Below are 11,999 nucleotides of genomic sequence, written 5' to 3'. Positions count from 1 at the left end.
CACCCTTCCAAGTTCCACAGACAACTCGGTGATCGCTTTTCCACAGGGCGACGAGGGGAGGATCGCCGGGTAGGATTATGCTATGCGATGCTACTTGGAGATGCTACTTGGAGATGCTACTTGGAGGACTTCAATCTACTCTCTTCTACATGCTGCGAGACGGAGGCTGCCAGAAGCGTAGTCTTCGATAGGACTAGCTATCCCCCTCTTATTCTGGCATTCTGCAGTTTAGTCCACTGATATGGCCTCCTTACACATATACCCATGCATATGTAGTGTAGTTCCTTGCTTGCGAGTACTTTGGATGAGTACTCACGGTTGCTTTCTTCCCCCCTTCCCCCCTTTCCTTTCTTTCTGGTTGTCGCAACCAGATGCTGGAGTCCAGGAGCCAGACGCCACCTTCGACGACGACTCCTACTACGCTGGAGGTGCCTACTACTACGTGCAGCCCGCTGATGACGACCAGGAGTAGTTTAGGAGGATCCCAGGCAGGAGGCCTGCGCCTCTTTCGATTTGTATTCCAGTTTGTGCTAGCCTTCTTAAGGCAACTTGTTTAACTTATGTCTGTACTCAGATATTGTTGCTTCCGCTGACTCGTCTATGATCGAGCACTTGTATTCGAGCCCTCGAGGCCCCTGGCTTGTATTATGATGCTTGTATGACTTATTTATGTTTTAGAGTTGTGTTGTGATATCTTCCCGTGAGTCCCTGATCTTGATCGTACACATTTGCGTGCATGATTAGTGTACGATTGAATCGGGGGCGTCACACTATTGGATGGTGGCGGGGAGGAGAATCCCAGTGCCCCCGTTCCGGTTAGTAGTTTAGGTTAGGATTTTCGGTCCTCGCAGGTGCGGTGCTCACGCGGATGGCGGCGCTATTTCTTCGAGTTTGTCTTCCGGGTTCCGATCCTTCTCGAGCATGTTTGTCTGGACGTAGTCGATGAAGCTCCGGCGTAGATTCCTGCCGTCTCTTTGGGGCGGTGAGGTTAGGTTTATTGTCTTGTGGCGAGATTTGGTGTCAGGTATTCCGGATCTATGCACGGGTTCAATGGCGATGACTGTGGTTTCAGGGCGTTGGTTCTTAGGAGCACGTGCACGAAGACTTCTTGGCTGTCAGCGTCAAGGTCAAGCCAGCGCCGGTAGGGGAGAGGCGACAACAACGCGTCGGCGGCTCGTTCTGACGGCAGTAGTGATTGCTTGGGGTCTTGGAATCTTAATGTAATTTTTATTATGTTTGAGATGCTTTGTACTTCCGCTGAACTTTGGTAATAGATTTGGATCATTTTCGAAAAAAAAGATTGGAGTGGAGCATTGGTAGCGAGAGAAATAAAGGATAAAAAAGTTTTCAACATTTTTGCATTCACTCGGTCAAACTGAGAAAACCAAGTCAAACGGATTGGTTGGAGACACATCTGGGCGATCAATTTCACAATCGAGATGAGCACTGAATTGATCAGCGGGCGTTCGTGGTCATTTTAGATCGGGCAAGTCAATCTTTGCCACAGCTCCGATTTTCCAGTACCCGCTGGTTGGACAGCGCACGATGGATACACGTCACCCCATTCACTCAGTCGGTGGTACGCCATTAACTACCCTGTCCACGCTACGCAAACCGATCCGAGAGACCGTCCACTCGTAGCGCGGTTTAACCCACGTATCGTCTCGTCTCGTCTCGTGTCGTGTCGTGTGGCGGCACGCTCTTGCGTCGCGATCCACGGGCACCCGACTCGTCTCGCGCCCACGTCGCCCTCACGACCGGACGCCAGCTCACGAATATCCACCCGATTTAATCCCGCGCCCTTCGATTCCGCTTCTCCCAGCCTCTCATATAAGACCACCAGCCTATCCATAAGCACTCGGGCATATCGATACGACGCGCCGCGTATCGCAGATAAGCCAGTGGGGGTGGCGTGGGGAGAGAGAAAAGGGCGAGAGGTCTGCAACGCATCGAAGAAAGCGAGACTAAAGTTTCTCTCTCTCCCTCTGCATCCGTCCTCCCTCCCTCCCTCCACATCTCTCCGTCTCTCTCTCCCCCCATCCATCTCTCTCTCCTCACGAGAGGGGCGGCGACGACGCCGGCGGAACCCTAGAATTCGCCCGCTCGCTCCGAGCCCGCGCGAGCGCCGGCGGCGGGCCAGATCGAGCTCCTGGGTGGCGGCGCGGGCGCCATGTCGTCCCTCAGCCGCGAGCTCGTCTTCCTCATCCTCCAGTTCCTCGACGAGGAGAAGTTCAAGGAGACCGTGCACAAGTCGGTACCCTGCCGCCGTCTCTCTCCTCCCCTGCCGGCCCGTGGGCTGTTCTTTTTTTCTCTCTCTCGGTTGGTGGCTGGCTGGGCTCCAGAAGCCAGCCCCTAGGGATTTGTTTCGGTGCGCTGTGATTTTTTTTCCTTTTCGCGATTTCCCCGGAATAAATCTCCGGGTATTTTTTCTCGCGTCTAGTAGTACTACTTTGTTTTGGGTTTTGAGTTCATGGGGAGAAATGTTTATTTCCTTTTATTACTTTTGCTCCGTTTGATCTGTTCCGTACGCGCGGTAAATCCCTGCCAAGTTTCGTGTTCGGTCGTTCTTATCTTTTTTTTTCTTCTCCGTGATAATTATTCTTTAACAGTTTTGCTAGAACTCATCTAGATGAGATATAATTTGGTTTCATTCATCTTTTATAGCCATTGAATGTGATGCTATAAGATACTATAAGATGCCTGTGTGCTGACGTGAATGAGACCAAATTATATCTCATCTAGATGAGTTCTAGGTATTCCCATTCTTTAATCCATTTTAGTCAAAATGGATTCGCTTAGTCTCTACCGCAATTTCCCTTTTAGTTGGGCAGTTCAGGGGTAGATTCGAAATTTCGCGATCGCGTGAGTCGTGTCTTTTTCCTCTTGTTTCTTTTTCCTTCAGCGTGCGCAAATAATAATGAGCTACTAGTTTTTTTTCTGCCGTAACTTAGACTATTTCCTTTTCTTCTCTGCCGGCCACTTCAATTGGTAGAAAGTGAGATCTTCTAGATCAACTGTGGTTAGTCCAGATAAAAAAAGTAGTTAGTCCAGTGATTGCGTGGCATTGTTGTCTCCTGTGCGGCGCCTTTTCCGAGTAAAACATCAGTAAATGGAGAAGCGTAGATGGCATTTACCTGGATTGCAGTGTTGTTGCGAAATCCCTGCCAAATTTGGACATTGAGCGCGCAACTGGGTATGCAACCATCTATCTAAACAAATGGATTGATCTGGAACTCTGTTTTGTTTTCACTTGTATTCTGTAGTACGGTCATGCGTGACGCCTACGGTGGACAGCTCGGGTTGGCAGTAGTGAGCGCTAGAGTTACTGGTATTGGGAAAAACAATGTTGTGAGCTCAAGAACTGCACTGCCAGGGTCTTCCTAAGTGCTTATACTACCATTTTTTGTCCCTTCGAGCTCTGGTCCATCTATTATTATGTTTAGTGCAATGGAATATTGCAATCTTTTTATGTGATTTTGATGATGCATGATGCTGCAGGCTTGAACAAGAGTCAGGCTTTTACTTCAACGTCAAGTACTTTGAGGAGAAGGTCCATGCTGGGGAGTGGGATGAGGTGGAAAGGTATCTCTCAGGTTTCACCAAGGTGGACGACAATAGGTATTCGATGAAGATCTTCTTTGAGATCAGGAAGCAGAAGTATTTGGAAGCTCTTGATAGGTAATATTCTTGCATTTCTTGTGGATTTGTACCCCACTCTGAAAAGTATCAGGGGTTTCCTGTCCCATGTTTTTGGCATTGGTTGAAACTAAAGTTTACTAATTTGCTGTAATAATTTCTAACAGGCATGATAGAGCAAAGGCGGTAGATATTCTTGTCAAGGATCTTAAAGTCTTCTCGACATTCAACGAGGAGTTATATAAAGAGATAACACAGCTTCTCACTCTTGAGAATTTCAGGTTCTTTTTTCCTACCCCATGTTATCATTATTGTCTGTTTTTTCTTTTTCTTTATGCGTAAGCCATCCTGGAAGCTTCTTGTAATTGATGTTTGTGTTATATGGTTCCTCACTAATCTGTACCTTTCTGTGGGCTGTTACCAGTAATACAGTGGAAAATGATATAGTTGGTTGTTTAGAAAAGTGTTTGGATCTTCAATTGCTTCGGACTGTTGAAACACAAATTCAAATATCTTTCTTGATATTTTAACTTATAGTATTGAACTTCTACGCTTGGCACGGTTTCATTTTGTCTCACATCGTTCATTTTTTTTGTCATATCATGGATTAAAATGAAACTTTTAGCTGACTGAGCTTACAGGCAGGGCAACTGCATCGACCTGTTAACACTTTGATAATCCAGTTATTATCTACTAAATGATGGGCGCACATGGCTACTTGAAACAATACAAGGGGTTATTATAAGATGGCTACTTGGAAAACATTATTAACCAGGGTCCACATGTAGTACTTAGTTATGATTTGTAAATTCTTGTTCTTGAGTGTGGTGGCATTCCTGAACTGTTGCTTTTAACAATTTATGTGGTATGTGTGTGCCTTTTTCATCAATCTAATTTGTTTATGTATATATTATTAGTATTTTGGTTTTACTATTCTCTGTAAATTAGCTCAAACCATTTACAGTTTGCTATTTTCCTGCAGGGAAAATGAACAGCTATCTAAGTATGGGGATACAAAATCTGCTCGCAGTATTATGCTGATTGAGCTAAAAAAACTAATCGAAGCAAATCCCCTTTTCCGGGAAAAACTTGTCTTTCCAACCCTTAAGGCATCCCGTTTGCGGACTTTAATTAACCAAAGGTTTGCACTAAATAATCTAATGGTGTTATGCTATCTGAGTCTGTTTTCATGTTTCATAATTCCTTGAGAACATGTGCAGCTTAAACTGGCAGCATCAACTTTGTAAGAACCCTCGGCCAAATCCAGATATCAAGACATTATTCACGGATCACACTTGCTCTCCTCCCAATGGAGCACGTACATCTCCTGTATCTGTACCATTGGCAGCTGTTCCGAAGGCTGGTGCAGCATACCAGCCACTCACAGGCCATGCTGTATGTTCTCTCTATAATATCATTTCCTGCTTATGTGCGTTTTATGATCCTTATAGTTTACTAACATCCAGTATGTTCATTAACGCAGCCATTCCAGCCTCCTCCTCCTGCCGGTCCATCTTTAGCTGGTTGGATGACAAGTGCTGCTGTTTCTTCATCCATTCAGTCTGCTGCCGTGGCAGCATCATCAATGTCTGTTCCACCAAATCAAGGTATTGTGGTAAACTTGTGCCTTTCTGTTGACATGCATCGAGTGGCTTGTTTCACACATCTTTGAACCAAACTTGATACTTCGCTAGTTGATAATAACTAACACGTCTTATGTCTGGAGTTTTACCTTTTTACGTACAGAAGATGTTGTTACTAATACACTCCCCTTGCAGTTCAAAATAAAAAAACACTCCCCTTGTAATCTTCCTCTGACCTAAACCTGGCCATCTGGTTATGCATACCTTTTTCTCTCACTAGGGATGGCATATTCAAGCATAATCTGTAAACATAGTTGACATACCTGGCTTTCTGGTTATTTTTTTATAAAAAAATTTCTGGTGTTGATTTTTAATGAAAACTTAAGATCTGCTGAACAAGAAATATGAGTTATGAGATGATCCTTGCAATCAGCCTGTGCAATTGGTGGTTGGGCACTTCTATTTCGTTGGAGTTGCAGTTACCTTGACCGTTGTAGCCCTAATTAGACTTTCTGCAATTGTATCCAATGCTAAGCATTCTCCACAGAGTACCCTTGCAATGGTTTTATGGGGAAGGTCTCGAATAAAGTTTCCTTGCTAAGACAAGTCGATAAATATTTCTGCTGTTATATTCATGCTAAATATTCTTTCAAGTTTGCCAGTCATCATTACCATTGTTGTTGTTGCCAGAGCGCAAACACAGATCCATTAGTCTGCATGTCTTGTGGTGTTATTAGGATTTTATTCTCGTTTTTGCAATCAGGAAGTTATTTTTGGAGAGGGAATGGGTTGTTAATTTGTATCTTAGAAACATGCACTGTTACCTTGGTCTCAACTCATTAGAACGCATGGATTCGTAAATCAGACGTTTATATGCAATTAAGAAGGGACATCCATGTTACCTAGTGGTTAAGCACAAGGTTGTTGTTGTTGGGTTCTTGGGTTTAAGTCCCCACTTACCTTCTTGAAAAATGGCAGATCCTTCTACCTATTCTCGCCTTTGTGTGTCCGAAGTAACAATGTTGTGAGAAGTAACGAATCTACAATGAAGTAATTACACGATAAACTAGAGCAATAAGTTATTTTCAATGCAGAGTTTGGTGTGCCATATACTTTATGCCAGTTCATCTTTGGAGCATTATGCTCTTCATGTGTGTGATTCTGTACTGAGATGATCACATACATGCCACTGTTGTTATTACCTCCGTCATGTAGTTTCTGTTTTGTAGGGAGATATATGTATAGTACTTTTCTCTCTTCTCCAAGGCCCCTTTTATGTATATGTAATACTTCATATTGACTTGTATATTAAGGAGTATAATGGATCAATGTTCTACAGTTACTTTATGAGATTAACTTAACAGTCCTGGCTTAGTTCTTTCAGGATGTAGAGCTTTAGTTCTTCATGGCAAGAAAAATGAACATGTAGTTTTATTATTGCCATTTTGTTTGTTGTGATGGGAAATGTACTATGTGTTTGGTTGTCCTATGACCTCAGTTCTATACTTAACAGTACATTATTTCCCCAGGCATGATGAAACGCCCAGCTATATCAGACTATCAAAGTGCAGAATCTGAGCAACTAATGAAGCGATTGAGGCCCACTGGACATGGTATTGATGAGGTAATGTTGCACTGAGTCAAGATTTACGACCACGGTGCATTTTGCATGAGCTGAAGAAAATTATCTGTACTTATTTGCAGGCCACCTATCCTGCACCTACTCCTCAACCTTCATGGTCATTGGATGACCTTCCTAGGACAGTGGCGTGCACATTATCACAGGGATCTAATGTAACTAGCATGGACTTTCATCCTTCTCGTCATACACTACTACTAGGTACAATTAAGATTCCTCATTTACTCTTATCTTAAAAAGATGATGTAGTACCAACTTGGCAAGTACAAAAGGTGTCTCATGTGGTTTGGGCAAATCTTCGAACAACACCTTATTGATTTTCTCATCTTATTTACTGCTCAATAGTTGGATCTGCTAATGGTGAATTTACACTTTGGGAGATTGGTCTGCGTGAGAGGCTGGTCTCAAAGCCCTTCAAAATTTGGGACATGCAAGCATGTTCAGCACAATTTCAGGTAACTGAGATCTCAAACAAGTTGAAGTTCTGAATGTAATTTACTCCTGTTTGCTTTTACTTGTAGTCTTGTACTTGTTTGCAAGTGTCTACATGTTTTGATATTATATATGTGCCTGACTATTTTACGTCTTATGAGAAAAGAGTGTCTTGGCTAAAGACTCTTCCATGCCCATTAATCGAGTTACATGGAGCCCTGATGGAGACTTGATTGGTTAGTGCTAATATTCAATCTTCAGTCAGTAACTCTGCATTGCACTCCATTGTTGCTTAAGTTCCCCATATTGTGCTCCATTGTTGCTTAAGCTTCCTCTTTTTTGGTTTTTAGGAGTTGCATTCGCAAAACATTTGATCCATCTGTACGCATACCAACAACCTAATGAAGCACGCCAAGTTTTAGAGGTTTGTAGAACTTCTAATTCCGCATTGAACTTCAATTTTATAGATGTTACATTTCATATTTTATTAAATAACTTTTGTTACTAAATCATTTATTCATCATGTCAGATTGAGGCTCATTCTGGAGGAGTTAATGACATAGCATTCTCCCGGCCAAATAAGCAACTCTGTGTTGTCACTTGCGGAGATGACAAGCTGATAAGGGTATTTGACTTGTCGTAAATGGCTATCATCTATTTCATTTTCCCCAGGCCTGGTCTTCTGTAACTTCCTTTCCATTTTGTAGGTCTGGGATATGCATGGACAGAAAATATATTCGTTTGAAGGGCACGAGGCACCTGTGTATTCTATTTGCCCTCACCACAAAGAGACTATTCAGGTAATGTTGTCTGAATAGAATATTTAGGCATCAACACTTCGAATGCAATGATGATATCTGTGGTTGCTCCTTATATATGCCTCCAAAGTGTACTCAACTTTAATTTGAATTGAGGCAGTATGAGCCATTATGGATGATGCCTGTACTTTGTGAACTGAGCGAGGTTTATGGGTGCATGGCTTTTTCAAGCACTTAAGCGTTTTTCTGGTGTACTGATACACAATTTTATTGTGTTCCCTACAGTTTATATTCTCAACTTCCATTGATGGGAAAATTAAGGCATGGCTTTATGACAATGCGGGATCTAGGGTGGACTATGATGCTCCAGGAAAATGGTGTACTACAATGCTTTATAGTGCCGATGGAACTAGGTAAACATGATGTGTTATTTTGCTCACTAGAAGTGTTTCGAGTTATTCTAGATGTAATATTTTACTTGTCGATTATTTGAAGGCTGTTCTCATGCGGAACAAGCAAAGAGGGAGACTCACATTTGGTTGAGTGGAACGAAAGCGAAGGATCTATCAAGAGAACATATTCTGGATTCCGCAAAAAGGCATCTGGTGTAGTGCAGGGTGTTGTGCAGTTTGATACAGCTCAGAATCACATTTTAGCTGCCGGGGAAGATAACCAAATTAAAATTTGGGATGTTGATAACACCAACATGCTTACCTTTATTGATGCCGATGGAGGCTTGCCAGTTAGTCTCTGTTCCCTATTATATTTGCCAACCTTTTCTCCATTTAGTAATCTAACCTCTGTACATTGCAACAGGGCCTTCCCCGGTTAAGGTTCAATAAAGAGGGGAATCTTCTTGCTGTTACTACAGTAGACAATGGCTTTAAGATACTTGCAAATTCTGATGGGCTCAGGTCTTTACGGGCTTTTGGGAACCGGCCTTTCGAGGCGTTTAGGTCACCATATGAAGCTTCTGCGATGAAGGTAAGCACATGTATTCCTGCCTGCTATTGTCATGACAGTTTGCGGGCGTAGTTTTCAGAAAGTTTCTAACCTTGAGTGTTGAATTAATAGGTCTCAGGTGCTCCTGTTGTTGCGGGCATCTCTCCTAACATTGGCCGAATGGATAACTTAGACAGGAACTCTCCTGCAAAGCCATCTCCTATACTGGTATGCTGATCCAGAAGAAAGTAGACTTTGATAAGTTTCGTATGTTTTAATGCCTCTATGCTACCTTATCAACAACAATGCAATCTTACTTAATCATGATTATGATAGAATGGCGCTGATCCAGCATCTAGAAGCATAGATATAAAGCCAAGAATCTCAGAAGAAAAACCTGATAAAGCGAAACCTTGGGAGCTGATGGAAGTTCTAAATCCCCAGCAATTCCGTGTAGCTACATTGCCAGAAACTCCAGACCAAACCAGCAAGGTTCGGTCCATCTTATTCTTGATTGTGTGTTTGTACTTTTTCTTCACGAAATTTCTGAGAAGCTTACCAACATATGCAGGTTGTCAGACTTCTGTACACAAATTCTGGTGTCGGTTTGTTAGCACTAGGGTCTAATGCCATTCAAAGGCTGTGGAAATGGAACCGAAATGAGCAGAATCCAAGTGGGAAGGTATATATATTTTTTCTATTGATTCCTTGTGTTTAGGTTAATTCAGATTGTTGTATAAAATTTTCCTTTCATCTGAACAGGCCACGGCTAGTGTTGTGCCACAGCATTGGCAACCAAACAGTGGCCTTGTCATGGCAAATGATATCGGGGAAACACCTCCTGAGGAGTCAGTCCCATGCATTGCACTCTCCAAGAATGATTCTTATGTGATGTCTGCATGTGGTGGAAAGGTCTCATTGTTTAATATGATGACATTTAAGGTAATTTTAGTTATTTTATTTGGATGTATTTCAAAACTTCAGGAATTTTGAATGATGCATCTGTATGTCTTAAGTATATATGTATGTTGTATGTGGATGGGCCAATCAGGTCCAATTTCTGGGGTGGCCCATGAGGCCTTTGTACTGTGCTGTATCCCCTCTTTAAATCAAGAATAAGGTGCATTTTGCTGAAACATTAACAGCATCTTTCCTACAGGTGATGACAACATTCATGCCACCTCCACCAGCATCGACCTTTTTAGCATTTCACCCTCAAGATAATAACATCATAGCAATTGGAATGGAAGATTCAACCATCCACATATACAATGTCAGGGTAGATGAGGTACTAAAACTTAAAAACTGCCACAGATTATCATGTTATTGAATCACTGCTTTGCTGCTGTATTGAGCTTTACCTTTTCAGGTCAAAATTAGACTCAAAGGACATCAAAAGAGGATAACTGGATTGGCCTTTTCCAACAGCCTGCATATACTTGTGTCTTCTGGCGCTGATGCACAGGTTACTACTAATGACACTCTTTCTATTTTTGCATTTTCATTGGTCAGTCATTTACTGTCCTCATTTTGCAGTTATGTGTGTGGGCCACCGATTCTTGGGAAAAGAAGAAATTGGTCGCTATACAAATGCCAGCTGGGAAGACTCCATCAGGAGACACAAGGGTTCAGTTTAATTCTGACCAAAATCGCTTGTTAGTAGTCCATGAGACTCAGATAGCTATTTATGATGCATCCAAGATGGAGAGAATCTACCAGGTAGCATATATTTGATGGAAACATTTTCTTACTGTCTGTGTCTGTTAATAATCTCTTTCTCGATCTTGTTTCAGTGGATACCTCAGGGCACTTTGTCAGCTGCCATATCACACGCATCGTACTCGTGCAATAGCCAACTAGTTTTTGCTGCTTTTACTGATGGTAATGTTGCCATCTTTGATGCGGATAACTTGAGATTACGATGCCGAATTGCATCATCTGCTTACATGTCTACGATAGCCATAAACAGGTAATCCCTTTTTGTACATTGGTTGCACAATATTGGCCTGAACATCATGCCACAAATTCTGAGTGCTGCTACATTTTGATTTTCATTTGCCCTCTGAAAGATTATAACCATCCGATAACTGATCAGCAAGCAAATTTTCAGTATGGAATTGCATCGGATATTATGGAAATACATATATTTGGGGAAATCGATGAATATTAATGTATTAATAACAACAAAATTCGTTCAAATTCCAGTCTCAGAAACATTTAACCCGTTATATTTTTCATGCAAACTTTCAAGTTAAGAAAGAAAAAAGAACATGTGTGCTTACCGAAAAAGGTTTTCGCCCCGCTTTATAAATAAAGCAAACCGCCACAGAGCACACATACAAGGACAGGTTCACACGCACCCAAGTCTCACAAACAAGAGGAAGGTTCTGCTGAGGGCACAACTCAACAAGCCCAAAAAAGAAAGAGACAAAAACACAAAGAAAAGGGCGGGGGGCCCAGGGGTCCAGGGGCCCAACAACCGACTAGTCGGGATCCGGCGGTGGCAGCAGGGGCGGCGGCGATAGGCGGACAGCCATCGAGCGAAGGTCGGCGATGAAGGCTGAGATGGCGTCGCGGTCCTGGGGGCGGCTAAGCAGCCGCCAAAGCTGCAAGAAACCAGACAGTTTGAAGATAGCGTCAGTAGCTCGTCGAAGAGGAACGCGCTGGATCACAAGCTTATTGCGGATCGTCCATAGGGTCCAAGCGAGGACACCGATCTCAAGCCACCTAATGTGGCGAGAAGACAAGGGGGAGGACTGGAGCTCGTCAAATAAGTCGGGGAAGTTGGTGTGACACCAATTTCCGCCCACCACGTCACGGAAACAACTCCAAACGAATCGCGCGGAGACGCAGGAGAAGATGTGACTCGAGTCCTTGGGAACGCCGCAAAGAGGGCAGAGGCCGGATCCCGGGCCATTGCGCTTGCGGACCTCAACGCCAGACGGGAGTCGACCGCGAATCCACTGCCACATGAAGATCCAGATTTTCAGGGGCAGGCGGATGGACCAC

General features: G+C 43.2%; 1 protein-coding gene across 1 annotated transcript in view; it reads left to right on the top strand.

The window, feature by feature from the left end:
• The first annotated feature begins 1,963 nt into the window (after positions 1-1,963).
• Positions 1,964-11,999, top strand: part of LOC119267843 (protein TPR1-like) — an 11,600-nt gene continuing 1,564 nt past the window's right edge. Inside the window, exons 1-24 of the mRNA XM_037549279.1 lie at positions 1,964-2,250; positions 3,499-3,678; positions 3,804-3,917; positions 4,619-4,777; positions 4,857-5,031; positions 5,120-5,243; positions 6,749-6,843; positions 6,924-7,059; positions 7,204-7,313; positions 7,457-7,526; positions 7,641-7,714; positions 7,820-7,915; positions 7,998-8,090; positions 8,334-8,461; positions 8,544-8,790; positions 8,865-9,032; positions 9,123-9,218; positions 9,327-9,482; positions 9,562-9,672; positions 9,753-9,932; positions 10,150-10,278; positions 10,360-10,455; positions 10,527-10,709; positions 10,784-10,959. Of these exons, the coding sequence (XP_037405176.1) occupies positions 2,171-2,250; positions 3,499-3,678; positions 3,804-3,917; positions 4,619-4,777; positions 4,857-5,031; positions 5,120-5,243; positions 6,749-6,843; positions 6,924-7,059; positions 7,204-7,313; positions 7,457-7,526; positions 7,641-7,714; positions 7,820-7,915; positions 7,998-8,090; positions 8,334-8,461; positions 8,544-8,790; positions 8,865-9,032; positions 9,123-9,218; positions 9,327-9,482; positions 9,562-9,672; positions 9,753-9,932; positions 10,150-10,278; positions 10,360-10,455; positions 10,527-10,709; positions 10,784-10,959 (3,176 nt within the window). The 5' untranslated portion in view covers positions 1,964-2,170. The remainder of the gene's footprint in view (positions 2,251-3,498; positions 3,679-3,803; positions 3,918-4,618; positions 4,778-4,856; positions 5,032-5,119; positions 5,244-6,748; positions 6,844-6,923; positions 7,060-7,203; positions 7,314-7,456; positions 7,527-7,640; positions 7,715-7,819; positions 7,916-7,997; positions 8,091-8,333; positions 8,462-8,543; positions 8,791-8,864; positions 9,033-9,122; positions 9,219-9,326; positions 9,483-9,561; positions 9,673-9,752; positions 9,933-10,149; positions 10,279-10,359; positions 10,456-10,526; positions 10,710-10,783; positions 10,960-11,999) is intronic.

This window comes from Triticum dicoccoides, chromosome 3A, assembly GCF_002162155.2.
Source record: "Triticum dicoccoides isolate Atlit2015 ecotype Zavitan chromosome 3A, WEW_v2.0, whole genome shotgun sequence".
In the NCBI taxonomy this organism is placed as follows: Eukaryota; Viridiplantae; Streptophyta; class Magnoliopsida; order Poales; family Poaceae; genus Triticum; species Triticum dicoccoides.
Note: the sequence above shows the minus strand (reverse complement) of the source record. Positions and strands in the feature narration are given on the sequence as shown.